The sequence below is a fragment of the Bombus bifarius genome, unplaced genomic scaffold, assembly GCF_011952205.1.
Source record: "Bombus bifarius isolate JDL3187 unplaced genomic scaffold, Bbif_JDL3187 scf7180000007990, whole genome shotgun sequence".
NCBI classification, from domain to species: Eukaryota; Metazoa; Arthropoda; class Insecta; order Hymenoptera; family Apidae; genus Bombus; species Bombus bifarius.
Window position 1 is genome coordinate 870,355 of NW_022884371.1, and position 16,529 is coordinate 886,883.

The 16,529-nt window shown below is 39.2% G+C and overlaps 1 protein-coding gene across 8 annotated transcripts in view; it reads left to right on the forward strand.

The window, feature by feature from the left end:
- Positions 1-16,529, forward strand: part of LOC117205365 — a 54,606-nt gene that overhangs the window by 37,745 nt on the left and 332 nt on the right. For 5 of the 8 annotated variants that reach the window (XM_033443692.1, XM_033443696.1, XM_033443693.1 and 2 more), the window contains 10 exons: positions 8,345-8,532; positions 9,963-10,047; positions 10,383-10,525; positions 11,301-11,430; positions 12,037-13,065; positions 13,153-13,288; positions 13,686-13,795; positions 13,934-14,066; positions 14,143-14,220; positions 14,691-16,321. In XM_033443692.1, coding sequence (XP_033299583.1) covers positions 8,345-8,532; positions 9,963-10,047; positions 10,383-10,525; positions 11,301-11,430; positions 12,037-13,065; positions 13,153-13,288; positions 13,686-13,795; positions 13,934-14,066; positions 14,143-14,220; positions 14,691-16,263 — 3,605 coding nt within the window. In that variant the 3' untranslated portion in view covers positions 16,264-16,321. Of the gene's footprint in view, positions 1-2,198; positions 2,480-8,344; positions 8,533-9,962; positions 10,048-10,382; positions 10,526-11,300; positions 11,431-12,036; positions 13,066-13,152; positions 13,289-13,685; positions 13,796-13,933; positions 14,067-14,142; positions 14,221-14,690; positions 16,322-16,529 lie in introns of all 8 variants that reach the window. The other 3 variants (XM_033443698.1, XM_033443695.1, XM_033443700.1) reach the window with 3 other exon arrangements.

Sequence of the window (16,529 nt, forward strand, 5' to 3'; positions counted from 1 at the left end):
TTTGGATGTGTCTCGATGGACGCAGTAGTCCATGTCGGAGCAAAAATATTTAGGAATAAACTTCCTGGTCTCTTATCTCATTCCCTTTTAATTTGATCTACTTCCGATAAGCTAACACCGTCTCCATGGTATTTTAAGGTATTTGAAATTCAATGAACTGATTAATAGTCGATAATGCAATTTACTCTGTTCATCACACTTTGGTAGTTGGCATTTCAGTGGGAAAACATAGATTTTTAAGGTTTTCGAGGATTCTGAAGAAGCCTTAGAAATTGTACGAGTTTCGAATCGAGCGCTAGACTACTAACTGCTTCGCAATAATATCTTTACCTGCTATAGACGGCGTTCGCTACGCGTTGGAAAAACGATAATTGGCTTCGATAAGACACACAACGAAGCCATGCGTCAACTGTTCGATCCTCACTCCGCAATGCCTTCGAAGTATTTTTCAGACAATATTGCGAGCAGTTTTGCACAGCTTGCATCCTGGATGTTTGATTTCGATAATCATCTTCTTCTCATTTTTCAAAAAACTTACCATACCTTCTTGTGTCTTTGCCAGTTTATCCGCTTAAAATTAAGAAACACATGGAGCTGCAACTAAATTAAGGTGATAGAAAGAAATATCTAAACGACATTAGGCAATCGCCACCGTGGTAATTACGATGATTGCGAGTATTAAATGCTCCCTGACAGTATTTCACGCGACCAGCTACAAAAAGGTAACAGCGATTAGTGCGATTCGACTAACCGTAACACGACACGCACATAAATTTCGCCTTTTTCTCTCTGTTCTTGATAAAACAGGTGAATAAATGTTTTCCAAATAAATATACTGCAGCTTAAACACTTTACCTTAGAAAATGATTATGTACATATCCTATGTATTATATAAAATATTTTGAAATTTCATTAGTATTTTAATGAGACACGACTGTCATCATCAAAATGATGTAACTTCAAACGAATTTTAAAATGTATATCGAAATTACAAGATATTTATTGCAGACATAATATATTAACATTTTTTTCATAAAAATATTTTCAATATAAATTTATTTAATATATTAAAAAATCAATATACAGCATCGTATACAGTGAATAATGAACATATATGATCTTGATCAGAATCTTGACCAGATCTTGACTATAATCAGAACAATCGTATCTCGTAACAAGGCTAATAAAATTCCAAAACGTTCCGCATAATACAGATAATAAACCGATAAAGAGTATTCACATTCGTTCGAATATCTTCGGAAAGCCACGTACGTGGTGTCGTTAGTTTCCTGTGTTACGTACGTTGATCTGTCTTTTGATTTTTTTTTTTTCAACGAAAATGTTGTAGTGTAACGAAAACAAGAGTCGATGTAATTATCGATGACGACAATTGTAACGATAGCAGAGATAACCTGCTGACGATAGACACGTAAACAGATTACCATCTCCACCGAGAAACTTCAAAGTTCAGAGGATCGTCGTCGGACAACTATTCAAATGAGGGTTTAAAGGTTCTCGTTATATCTGTCGTTCGATCATATTCGCGCCGTGCATGTGTTCAGACGCACGCATGCAACGTCGTCTCAATTCGCGTATTAAATGTGTATACAGCTGTACAGTTGTCTGTAATCACGAATTGTCGATGGTATCAAATCATTTTCCAAGACGCTCTCCTTTACTTATTGCGAGAGAAGAATTTATTTATCGTCATCGAAGAGAAAGAAGGAAACGACCTGCTATTTTTAACGACTTAAGCAGCGTGTAATCGATTCGACGGATCGAAAGTGCGATTATCACGAGGAAATAGTAAAATAAAGCGTATCGCGCTGGAATTATGGAGAGTTCTTCGTGAGCCGAATTCAGCGCGTAATTTTTTCCTCAATAATGAGAAATCACCAACGGTTGTAAACAGCGATGCACGGAGCTCGTGTGGTCTTCCGGTATTAGTCGATCATGAGAAAACGAGAAAGTTATAGTTGCCAGGAAATATATTCGACTAACGCGACGGAAGCGTTCTCTCTCGGATGATCGTCGAGATCTTGTCTTCTGTGTACCTGGGTGTCTCGCATAATTACGTAGAAATTGCGTGCTACAGAAAGAAGGCAACGCCGAAAGAACGTCGAACACGTCGGTACTTACAGTGCGTGGAATAAGTAGAAGTTTGCAAGAGTTCGTTGAATTTTGGAATTTTTTTCTAGATCGTGATTTGTCAAATGGACAAATTGATCGTTTAAATCGGACGTCAGAGAGATTGAATGAAACGTGGAAATCAGAATATCGAGTGTTACCGGAGTACTACCTGTAATGATAAAACAGCGTTACGTCGAAAGTGCGAGGAAATCGTTTGCTAGCTTATCAGTCAGAGATACGATGTGAAACGCGTGATAAATGTTGCTGGAACTCACCGCGGAGATGCTGACACTGATCGGCGGCCTGATCGTCGCCTATTTCATCTACGTGCTGTTCACCGTAAGAAATGGTAAATATTACCAATTTTGTCTTAACTTGAAATTGAATAGTTAGTAAAAGGATGGTATTAGTAGAAGAAAGCAGTGGGAGTATGTTAATAGGTTGCGATTCAATTCACGTGAAATCTACTTCTTCACTTTCAATACGCAACTCTCTAACCGATAGAAAAGTGTTATTAAATGCCTCGGGATTTTTTTCGCTCCATTCTTAAGTTCTCTCAAACCAAACATTCACTTGATATACCAATGATATTTATCGATAACAAGTTGAACTCACGTGAGACGTGTGATTTCAATTTCTATACATATATGATAGTTTCGAAAGAAAAGTTATTAAACATCATAAAAAGTTGCCAATCATGTTCCTGAATTTATATTTATGCAAATTCCTATCTTTATGGCCACTAAAAGGATAGAACTTGAAAACAAACATTTGTTTCGCCTACCGAGTATCATGTAGATGGATGTTTCATATATTTTTTCATGTTATGTATTCTACGCATTTTACCGCTTTTCGATTTCCCATAAATGCATATACATTCACAGTCTATTTGTCGGTAATTACGAATCGAGTTACGGACAAGTCGAGAAACTTTCGATAGAATGCAACTGATATAATCTTTTCCAATCTGTAGAACGTAGGATATGCAAAGTAGAGCGGTTATAAAATTTCGATCCAGTTTGCATTCGTGAAAGCAGCATCATCGGCACAGATTCGCCGCGGTTATTGCAAATTGTCACCGACCAACTATTCGCGTGTCCCTGGCACGGTTCCTCGATTGCACGTAATAATCTGTCACGAAGAGGATCTGCCTCCTCTCCTCTTTGACAATTTCGCAGGACATTCTGTAATAATATTTTACGATGTTTCGTAAAGGAAACATGAAGAGAAGCCGAGAAAAATCATCCTCCGACACATTTCGAAACAGGCGTTCGTTCTTCTTGATGGCTCGGCGCAGCCCATTGTTGTAATTTCTCTTTTTAAATAGATTTTATATCTATGTTGCGTGTGCCCGTATTGTCATCTTGGTAAGCGTAAATAACGTAAAAGAATTTATTTAGTGTCCTTCTTGATGATTCGTTCTCCATTCAGTGTCGTAATTCTTTCTTTTAAATAAATACGCGTCTCGTCACAGAAATTCTATATTTATATTACGTGTATTTACACTGTCATGTCCGTGCATGTAAATAATAGAGTTTGTGGAAAATTTATAGAAAGAATTTATTTAACATTCCTGACTTCTCGTTCTACTCTCATCGTTGTAGTTCTTTCTTCGTAAATTCCTCCGAGATAAATATCTTCTCTGTAAATAAATGTTCTACCTGCATTCTGCGTACTCACATAGTTGTCACATAGATAATATAGTTTACGAAAAAAAATTCCATACAATTTCTCGCTGGTGACAATCGGTGCGTTATTGTCACCGATTCGATTATTCGATTGCGATCGATTCAAAGGAACAACTGACAGAGCTGCCGCCACGATAACACGTCTTTCGACTTCAATAAGGTCGCAAGATTATCACGAATAGTATCACCAGAGGAATCGTATGATTCTTCCATTTCGAGTAATTTTCTCTTGCTCGTCGAACCTCTTTACCCTCCCTTTCGATATTTTTATCTCCAACGATTCAGGTTTATTCAACGACCTACAGATCACGAGGTCGAGCGTGATTTAGATTTAAAAAATCCTTCGCAACTTGCTTGGTTCGCGTCTGTCGGAAAATATTTCATAATGGAATAGTAAAGAATATTTTTCTCGCATCTCCAATATTAAATTCGAAAGTAATTATGGAAAAATAACGAAGAAACCAGTCTTCCAAATCCCCGATTCCTCGCTGTTATGAAAAAGATGTGCTTGTTTATGCATTGACGTAAATCATAAAGATATAAACAATTTTTATGCACATATTATAATATTCAAGAGTAGGTATATAATGCTCGATATTCAAGAAGATATTCAAAGCGACATATTCATTACGTAATTTATAATATTTAAGCAAGCGAAACGAATCTTTATTCAGGTTCTATCTCTTCGTTTTGTTGTTCACATAAAATCGTCAATTTGCAGGAATATCCGTAATTTACTGATGAAAGCCGAATATCAAAATTGAAAGGATTGCTGCAACAAGTAGATAGCCCAGCTTTTCAGTAATTTAAAGAAACCAATACGAGATTAATCAAGCCAAATTATTTTTTTATTCGTAGTATTATTATATACAATTACATACGTAGTATTATATACAATTAATATTCGTAGTAACTGCTGTACTTTTGAATATGAAACCTGTATTTTCTTTCGCTATTGATTATGAAATCTCAATTTTTCTTCCAACAAGTACAATTTAAATATTAGATTGCTAGAAACCTTTCGATTGCTATTCTCGTACAACCAATAGGCAACTCTATTATATCGTAATCTTATCAGTTAAGCTTAAAGTAGAAAACTTGATAATCTCTCTTAAACGAAATAATCATAATCAGCGCGTGTTTCGTTCTATTTTCGTGAGGAATTCTTAAACCATGCTTATGGTATTAAATTCATAATCTAAATCCGTCAATAGCAAAGTCCAGAGACAAAGTCACGAAGCTCAAAGCACGAATATTGTCGTTTCGGGAAATATTAAATTAACAACCATGGAGGAGGCACGATTTCCCTGGATCGATCGCGTTGCACGTTAATTTGACACAGGGAGAAACCTTTCTGCGCCGCGATTACGCCCGTCCAGGTCGATAATCGCTATAATTTCGTTGCGTCAGACGCGTTTCGCGGTGTACACATTTTCGAATCGCGACTCGATTTCGCCGATTGTCGCGCGATTTCGTTTGCTCGACGTTTCACAAATCAGAAATGAAGCGTTACGAGCTGGGTGGAAACGATTTCGTTCCCTTTCGAAATTCCCTCCCGCTGACTCGCCCATTAGAAAGTTCGGAAAAACAAAGCGAACCGCCACGAATAATGGGCAGCGCGTTTCGCAAAAACGCGAACGGTCGTAATCGATCATCGATACGATCATCCTTCGAAGGCAGCGCTCTTTTATATGCAGTTCTATCGCTGGCTGGACTACGTTTGCGTCAATTTATGAATATTACCGAGTGGATTGATTGAAAGTGTGAAGAAAAAGCGCTACGAAGGTCGTGGAGGAAAAAATCATCGATGGAGAAGTAATAGACAGGGGGACGGGTCTTTTTATGGTCTTCATCATCGATGACGTTTGCACTTTAACCTCTCAGAAGCCAAACCGATCGACTCAGCTTTTTATTAATTTCTTAATTGCATTACGTAAACGCACGGCTAATACTTAATATGTGAAGAAACAAAACACTCGCATCCATACGCTTATTCGTTACAGCAAGATGTCACGATAACTGTATAATTGTAATAGTTGCAACATCGTCTTTTCTGTCTACTTTTAATTTGTAGAATCGATCCAGCGTGGCTTTCGAATAACACGTTCGACGAAACAAGAAAAATAAAATAAAGAGAGGGAAAAGGAAAAACAGAGAAAGAACGTGTATTTATCGATGGAATTTCACTGCAGGATGATACTCGAGTAATGGGAAGAATGTAGCATTCGATTAATTAAGAGGCGATCACGCGCTATGGTGAGGCTAATGAATAGCCGCGGAAATTGTTGAACGAACCGGTGATAGTTAAGTAGGCAGAAAATAAATGTAGGCGACCTTCACCTTGTAGCGAGAGACCAGGGTTAGAAAGCCCATCGACCGTCGGAATCTGTGCGTTTGATACAGGGAAATACAGTTGGCGGAAAGTCTTTCTGCTCGTACAGGCCGATGCAAATCAGCCTGAGCGCTAAATTTAGACTTCAATCGCCGTTAATAAACCGCGAATGGAACTCAAGTAGAATCGTGCATTAATCATGAAACAACGAACAACCTGTCGTATTACTAATCCTCCATTAAACGCTTCTTTCAAGATTATCGCGTGGATGAATCACTGAAACGAACTTGAAGCAGTCCTCTAAACAATTAGAAAGTGTGAAGACGTAAAATAAAGCTAAACGAAGTATAAAGAGGTGAATAGTTAAAGGAAGATTGTTCAACGCCCATAATCCTCATAGTTTCGAAGAACTTTGATCGAACTTCTATCTTCAGCTTGTACAGAGGCTCACGAAGGTATTCGAATACCTGTAAGAACCTTTTGTTAACGTATTGAAGGTGTTACGTGAAACATTTTGAAATTTCGTTAGCAGTTTTATGAGGCTCGACTACCATGCTGATATTGATCAAGTTTCAAGGAAATCCGAAGATGTATTAGAAATTACACGGTATTTGGTACAAGTATAATTCACAGAAATGGCTATTTATTATACTAATTCTTTACCAAATGTATGTTTGCAATAAGTATCTTCCAATTTCTATGTACATCTTCGAACCAAGGATCTAAATTTATTAGCAATATAATGATCATAGTTGTGTCAGTGCTAATGAGATTTTAAACTGCGTGTTTCATAGAACACACGCAATTATGTGCGTAAAAGTTTTCTGTGCTGAGTGTTGAAATACTTTCGTGTATCTGTTAATAGAGCGAACAAGACATTAACTCGACCAATTGCAACTATCTAACCGGTTGAACAGATGCAGTATGGATCCTCTGTGCCTCTGAGTGAACGCGTCCCCGCTGTCACAGCTCGAAGTTTCCCGCGAAAAGAGTTCAGCAGGTCGTCCCCGTCGAATTTCTCTCGGTCGCGCGCACGCGGACAGGCAAAAGAAGAATGAGGAATAGCTGACAAGGCCGGGAACCGGTGAAATTACCTTGGCTTGTCGTTCGTACGCGGCCAAACGAGACGTTCATCGCTCGATCCATTACCAATACTGTAGCTACCGCGTCGATGAAAGTACGCCATCGTACCGCTTTTCTTGTCCTGCCTTGCTCGTTAACCCTTTCGCGTCATCTATTTCCTTTTCGATAAGGTTTCTCCTTAAATCGATTTTCAGAGATTTCTAATGTTCATAAATTATGATAATTTATAATCAGAGTTTTCTCTAATATTCGCACGTCTTGCTACATTTTTCCACATTCGCGTACGAACGTAGTGGATATTAAGGTTTATTAGAAGAATGGATTGATGAGCGTGGAGGGATGAATAGGCGATTTTCAAGAATTTGTTTCTGTCAGGAATTCTTTTGACGATGACAGATATTGAAATGGTAATTTTAAGTTGAATGACTTCTTCGATAGTTTTGAAGAGTTCATATTGACGCGAGTATTTTTATCGTCCAACACTTTGTCACGCCGTAAGTAAACATGGGAAGATTCGGAAATTTCACGAACGGGAATATTTCAATTTAAAGTAGGACGCCTTTACCACGGCAATCTTCACGCGTTTAAAAAAATGCCGAGAAGCTAGCGAGAAGCAAAATTTCACACAGAGACAAATACCTTTACTTGAACTAGAATAAACACAGTGCTACATCCATCACAAATTTCTTCAAATATTCGCAAAAATCTTTAGTACCTATCGAAACGAAGGATCCACCAGGATCTTACAATTTTACACTGCAACAAAGTCCACGCAACATCTACCACAAAATGTCCCCAAACACGTCATAAATACACTACGCGTGCATATATTTCATAAATAAACTTATCGTAATCTTACAAAGTCACATTGAAACTCTATACAACATCTACCATAAGATTTTCCAAATGTGCCCAAAACTTTCGCAAGAAACCTATCAAGACCCAAAAAAAACTAAATACCTGAAAGAAAACGAAACGTCTGCCATAAAACCCTTTAAACATTCCCAAACACTTTCACAGGAAACCTATTCACAACCAACAAACTTAACAGCTAACAAATAAACCCTACTGTAACGTAGAACGCAAAAATCGATATTACAAAAATTCGCAGACAAACCAAACACGGATTCGCCAACGATGGCGCACACGGCGCTGCGCGAGATCGTGGAGCGTGCCGTGGAAGAAGCGAGGAAGTTGCCGGGCCTCGGTGGTTCCGGTGTGTCCGGAAGTGTTCCAGAGGCACGGAACGTCGTGGAGGACAGTTACGAGGATATACTCGCCACCGCGATACTCAACAAGGTTACAAATATTAGGTTAAGTAAAAAGTTCTGAGCGTTTTTCGCTAGATGTCTTTAGTGAGCCATATCTCACGATGTGCACATCGCATCGAGTCATAGTATACACCGATTTCAAGGTGATATTACGCATCAAAAAGGTTCTTTGTCAGTTTTGTGTTCGGTGAAGCCAGTTGTGTGTTACAGCGTTCGAAAATGGAGATAAAAAAAGAGAAAATTCGATACATTCTTCAGTACCACTACGACCAAGGTGAAAAGGCGGAGCAGGCGGCCAAAAAAATTTGTGCTGTTTATGGACCCAGTACAGTATCGAATGCAACAGCAAAGCGGTGGTTCCAACGATTCCGTTCTGGTAATATGGACGTCGAAGATGAGGCACGCTCTGGTAGGCCAATCGTCGAAAATGTGGATAAAATCATGGAAATCGTCGAGTCGGACCGGCATGTGAGCACTTATTCCATTGCCCAGGAACTGAAGATTAGCCAGAAAACCGTTTGGAACCATTTGCATAAGGCTGGTCTCAAGAAGAAGCTCGACGTATGGGTGCCACATGAATTGACGCAAAAGAACCTTTTGGACCGAATTGATGCCTGCGATTCTTTGTTGAGACGTAACGAAATCGACCCATTTTTGAAGCGGATGGTGACTGGCGATGAAAAATGGGTCACATACGAGAACAACAGCCGAAAAAGATCGTGGTCCAATCGCGGTGGGCCGGCCCAAACGATCGCCAAGCGTGGATTAACGGCCAAGAAGGTTTTATTGTGTGTTTGGTGGGATTGGAAGGGAATCATCCATTATGAGCTGCTCCCATCGGGGCAAACACTTAATTCGGACCTCTATTGTCAACAACTGACCAGACTGAAGCAGGCGATCGACCAGAAGCGGCCAGAATTGGCCAATAGGAAAGGTGTTGTGTTCCATCAAGACAACGCCAGGCCGCACACATCTTTAACGACGCGTCAGAAGCTCCGAGAGCTTGGCTGGGAGGTTCTATCGCATCCGCCGTACAGTCCAGACCTGGCACCAAGCGATTATCACCTTTTTAAGTTTTTGCAAAATTTTCTTGATGGTACAAAACTGGCCTCAAGAGAGGCTTGTGAAAATGAGCTGGTCAAGTTTTTTACCAATAGGGACGAGGACTTCTTCAACCGCGGAATTATGAAATTGCCTTCAAAATGGACAAAAGTAATCGAACAAAACGGCGCATATTTAATCTAAATCGAATAATCTTGACTATGTTAATTTCATCGTCGAAATAAAGCGAAAAAGCGCTCAGAACTTTTTACTTCACCTAATATTCATTTCTCGGAGTCTGATCTCTCTCGGGGGCATTCCCTCGAGGTGTTTGGGCTCCGTTCATGGAATTCCTGGTATTCGCTCGTGGATCGAGCGAGAGAGGATAAATCGATGAGCGAACGTTGGATTTTCTAGGTCATCGAGAAATTCCAAAAGGAACAGGTGGACGGCAATAGCAACGTTCTCCCAGGAAAACCAGTGTCCGCTAAGTGTGCGTTAAGTACGTTCCTTTGATCTTGTATGAAAAGAATAAATAAGAATAGAAGAAATAATTAAACACAAACGATGGATTTCGGGTTGTTTTTTGTGCAATTAGTATACAGGAAGATGTGGTTTTCATAAAATTAATGCTAACATTTAATGATATAGAAACATAATAATGGAGTATGTCACTATTGAGATTGAGATGTGGCATGATTAATTATAATCATCCATGTATATGGTATATTAGATGTACAACACGAGTCGGCAGTTCTAATGTTAAATGATTAAGCAAAGAAAATGTAGGAAAGAGGATGGAAGCAATTCAAAAGAGAATGCTTCTTCGTATTTCAGGCGAAAATGAGGCAGGTCTCGACGAAGGTGTAGAAGAAGGCTGTAGCAGCCTGGAACCACTGTCTCAGGATGATTGTAGCAGTGACTGCAGTGCGTCTTGCTCGAGACGCGTTAGAAACCAACCGGAGCCATTATCTCTCACGGTAAGCGATCCTTTTATGGCGAACGTCGCTTATGACCTTGACGGAACGTCGAAGAATTTGCGAAAGAAACGAGAACTCTTCCGAGGAAATATGTAGATACGACCCCTACTGAGTCTTTCGACTTGTATTGAGTATCTTGATTTCGAAACAATAGGAAAAGCTCATTGGAGTAACATGGCCAATATGGAAACTTTCCAGTAATTTGAATAAGCCAGCATAGCCCAACTCAAAATCAAACTTTTTAAATCACCTTTTTAAACAAGCCAAATGCTATAAATTCATAGTCGACCAATATTTGTAGTAACTTTTGCATTGTTTAATGCGAAGCCTATACCTATTTCTCTTGTCCAACGAACGTAGTTTAAATAAATAAATAAATAATTTAAATATCGAAACTTTGAACCACAGATTAACGAACTCGATTTGAAAACAATCACAGCAGCATAAATAACCATGAGAGCCAAGTAACGAGGACATGTCTGAATTTTAGATCTAGCACATGATATGAAAAATTACGATTGGAAAAATGAACCGTTTCGTGTAATTTCGCGACTAGGTTTGTAGGTTCTTGGGTGATTCTCGGTCGATAAGCGTGTTACTCGCGAATGATAAGCAACGGAAGTGGAACCGTTGTCCCACTTTGAAATACGCACGCCGGTCCCAACCAATAAGAGAAAAAAAAAATGAAATAAACAAAACACGAAAAGCTATAAACAGACTTTATCGAGGTCGTTTCCTACGATTTATTAATGACACGTATGTTTGATCGTTTCAGATAGAGGAAAGAATTGAGGAAGTGACGACAACTTATGCGTCCGACGAGGATCATAGGGAACACGACGTCTTGCCCATCAAGAACGCCCATCGAGTTCCGTTTCCTGAACTTGGAATGGACATTATCGATCGTAAGTGCTGCTTATCCACGTGTCGTTCATCCAATTCCATTGCTTATGTTTTATTGAAATTTTTATTCTTATGGTCGTTCACCTTTAGGAATTTGATACACACAGATAACAATGACATTTGCGTGTGTAATATTTCTGCTGATGGTGTAAAAGCGGTATAACACAATTGAGTTTGTCGTTGGATATTCCGATCAGTTGTATTAGGACGTTGCCAGTGGTTATTTAAATCGTGTTATATGTTAAAATCGAACTACAATTTATTGTAATTTATTGTAATTTAAAATTTGTGGCGGCAGTGAAAATACGTGTGAAAGACGAGTAACTGAGGAGCAAGCGAATTGTTCGCGTTAGACCGATAGCGAGTGAGCAGCAATTCGGAGAAAGCACGAGTGGACTAGAATGTGTGGTGCAACGTAAGAAGACAACAATCGTTAAAAAACGTGGTAATAAGTAGAAGACGAGAGGTCTTGTGCGAAAAGAAATGTTATAGCGAGCAGTATCTAGAATTATTCTTTATATTATTTTATTCTACGCTTGATGGAACCTGAAATCCAACATTAGTCCCATTGTTATTATTTTCTAATTACCTAATTTTTATTACCATAGCTTGTCAAGAGTCGGAGGACAGTCAAGACGATCCAGATACGACGACCACGCACATAGGTTTAGTTTCTCCGATCGAATCGTGGGAAGAGAATTGGCTGTTCCAAAAGAAGAGAGTTCAAAGCCAGGCTGACCCTGTGGCCATGTTGGTGCCTAATCCTAGCGCCGATTTCAAGGCTTTAATCGGTGACAAGGACGCGGAAGACACATCCGATTTGTCCGAGTGTTCATCGGCACAGTCAGACGAAGAGATAGAAAAAGAATTAATGGAAGCCATAAGCAGTGTCGTGCCACGATCTCCGAAGAAAAAAGAGTTCGAGAATGGTCTGGACTACTTGAATTCGTCAGACGACTTTTCGTTGAAGGTGGATGATACGAATTCATTTTCCAATGGCGGATACGTATACGTATCTGACGAGGAAAAGACTGACTGTAGACGCGTGAAAGACCAAAGGAAAGCAGAGAAACAGAGGGAAAAAGAAGAAGATTATAAACAAAGTGTAAAGGGAAACGAAGAAGTGAAAGCCAAAGAGATTAAGGAGAAGGAAGTGAAAAGAAAATTGGAGAGAGTCGAAACTGAGGATGAGAAACCTGTTTCAGAATCAATAAATGTAATTAGCAACGGCTTGAAGAAGGTAGGAATGGAGCGACAGAAAACGAACGAGGTATCCGAAGAGGATAAAATAAGAAATTTAATCAACGGGGACGATTTCATTAAAGTAGATCGATCGGCGAAGAAAAGTGAATCGGATAATCTATCGAATTCTGTTAATTCGAAGCCTTTGACGGTTATTCTGCCCGATGAAAGCGAGCTAAACGTGCCAAAGACACCGACACCCACGCCGACGAGGATTTCCATGGAAATTAGTCTGGGAAATCCTCACAGCGAGAAAACGTACATCTCGCAGGAGAAGATCGTTCTGAATTCCTTGGAATGCGCGAAGAAAAAACTGATGGCCGTCAATGACGACAGTGTGGAAGCATTCGAAGACGAGGAAACGATGTTTGCTCAGCAAAAAGTCGACTTTCATGGTAAATATTTTAGCAACGTAGTCACCTGTTGTAAGAGTTTATGAGCTTATGATTGCCACTCATTTCACTTTTGTTCGTGAACATTAGCCGAAGATATTCAACAGGAAAGCGAATACACCGAACATTACGATATCGCGACTCAGAGACATTTGGATAGCTTGACGAAGTCCGAATCATTCGAGTCTTCGCCATTAACGAATTCCTCGATAGAGGATGACGAAAGGTAATATCAATACCAGTATTATCATTTGTAACCACTACGACTCTTCATCTAGTATTGAATGACGATAAAACATTTAACTCAGCTCGTTTATCTTTATTAATTTCACTTATGAACTTTCACTTGTGATAGCCTTCGAGAGGCTTTAAAATATATTCATCGAGCTTAAAATGAACATTATAACTTTTGACAAAATTATCTTTTCTTGTAAATGAACGAAAAAGAAATTTTTAACGGAATATAAAAGAGTAAAATTCGAGATTTCTCGATTGTCTCGCGTCGAAAGTATCGAAACTAGGTTCGTTTCGTAACGTCACCGTTCAACGGTCTGCGGAGCGCCGTAAAGAACTTTCTTCTTACCGATGATACTATAACAATCTTTCAATATTCCACTGTGCAGTAAGTGCCGACAGGCTGTGGCGTTTGCCAAAGCCGAATCGGCTTCGCATCTGTCCCTGCAGAACAAGGATGCGGAGGAAGAGGGTCGGCTAGGTACTCCTCCGAGACCAGGTGATCAATTTTTAACAGTTTTATTTTTTTTACAATCTCAATCCTCGTCGTAATTTTTTAGAAATTCGGAGTCAATGTATCTGTCGATATAATTAAAGACGTTGTTTCAAATGTTACTTGTTTGCAATAAAAAAATAGGTACAATTGCTGAACGCGAGCACAAAAAGTGGGAAAATGCACCACCTATCGAGAACAACCCCTATAGCCAGGAAAACATTCAAAAGAGGCTTTTGGAGAGGCAGTACTCTAGAAGATCGTCAGACATTCCTGGGTACGATTTATAATAATCTTATCTTCATATGCGCATTTAATAAGAATAATATTCTACGGGTAATATTTTCCTTCAGAATTCACACCGAATTGCCAAAGAGCAACGGTGCGGATATGGATGTCGTGCTGGCGCCCCATGAACCGGATATCAAAAGGTGATATTCGAAATTATGTGAAAAAGATCTACAGATATCTAAATTTTCATCTTTCATCGAAAATTAGAAACTAACTTAACCTTTCAATAATAACTGTCTGTAATAGATAGACGCCGTATATAATAGCATAACATATGAATGCAATAGGAATTCAAAGCTTTGTTCTGTACGTGAAATTTCCAGAAACTACAAATATTTTGTTTCGCAAAATAAAATACGAATAAAGAAATCTATGATAAATAGAGATCATATATCGGGCAATCCATCGCACAAAGAAGCTTTATCCGATGTACAAAATTTCTAAAACACGCAAATACATACTCGTAGTTCAAAGAAAAAAGAATCCTTTAGGAGGGATCTTCCTGCATGAAATCAATAATCTTGACAGAATTATCGGGATTTAACAATTTTTAACCCATCAAGAAATGGTTAATGAACTAGCTAATTATATAAATGCCTGGAATGCGTAGGTTCGGCAGGGACTATTACATCAACGATTCAAGAGCGTCGGGTAACGAGAAAGGGAGAAGATCGACGGCGTCGACCTCGAGCAGACCGAGCAGCTCGTTGTCTCAACGATCAAGTTCCAACGGAATGGCGGACCAGGATCAACAGGTGAGTTTCCAGCTCGAAAAGTTCGAGGAGGCTTCCCTGCGTGGCAGCCTTTCTAGATGGACCTATCGCGATCCGTACTCCAGTCCGCAATTTGCCATCAACCCTCTTCTACGTTTGGAACTCGATGTATCAACAGAACCAACTGATCGTGATCACGAAAAAATCAACGGCTCTAACGAAAACTCTACGGGAAACGATGTTCCAAACGGTATAGGATATTCGAAAAATATGACAAAGAATAAAGAACATATTGACAAGTACGAAGCGATCATAGAGAAGGAAACTAAATATTTTGATATCGATGGGCAAGATGCTAAATCTCTTGGCACTGACAATGATATTTTAAAACTTATGTCGAGTGACTTTTCGCAAAAAGTCGCTTATAATCCGCTCTACGAACCCGAGAAAGGTATCCTGAAGTCAGATGACTCAGGAATGTTCTCGGTCGATATGAACCCCATGGAGGATAATAAGAAGCAAAGTGAGGAGTTTTGGAGACTATGGATCAATGACAATCAGGATCATACGAGAAACGATCAGATTCTGTCGTTCAATGGAAGGAGGTACTGGAACCTTAATGGCTACAAGTATCACACATTCGGAGGAATAAAGAACTCTCTTGATAAAAGCGTGGATGATTCTGACGCGGAGGATAACTTGAAAATGGAGACACGTGACGACGAGCCCTTCGATATCACGGATTTCAGTAAATTCAAGTTTCAGACGTTTGGCGGTATAAAGAAGGGCAAGAAGATCGACGGTAAAGGAATTCCCATGTATAGAAAAATGATATTAAGATCGTGTATAAGGAATTGTAAAAATACCAAAGGAATGAGGTCGTCTCAAAGCGATTCTGCCTTACAGCGCATGGATGGAATAAATAATGCGTCGAACGAAAAAATCGATCAGGAATCTGATAGACAGAGCGATTACGAAAGTGACAGTCCCGAGGAGAGAGATACGATGAAGTACCTTAATATAAATACGAAGAGAAAGCGCAATAACAAGTTCTACAAGAAACGAATTAAGACGGTGTTTTCGTCGTATAGATCGTCCTCGGACGAATCCTGGCAAGACGAAGATGTTCAATCGCCTGACAAACTGATAATGCGAAAATGTCTAAGGGACACGCCCAAGAAAATCAAATTACGACCGAATCCGGATAACGATTCTAATTACTTTTTCAATACGTCCAGGAGGAAGGTGTTCAACGATAGTTTGAGAAGAGTTCGATCGCAGAAACGATTGTCGGACGATAGCGAAAGTTTGAAGTTGGAGCCACCTATCGTGCCGGAGATGGTCGAAAAAACTTTCGAAACTTTAAAAGATCTTCGAAGCAAAGGGAAGAAAAAGAAGAGCAAAAGTTCCGAATCGAACAACCAAAAAAAGACTGGTGTGAGGTGTTTGACCGATCTGACGATATGGTGAAAATAGTTACTTAAATTGGCTCCCGTTGGGGAATTTAAACTGTTTCACGCGTATAGAAGTTAATACTTCTTTTTTTTAAAGAGATGCCTTTTTTTTTATTTTATCGTATATAGTGCCATATTGTCAACTAAAAGTTCCTCGGAAAGTGTCCAAAACGTATCAAAGATGCGAATTCTATTTTTCACCGATAGATTATAAAGAAGAAGTTTATTGTACAAAAGAGTGTATATTGTAACTGTTATAAATATATTGTTTCTAATGAGCGT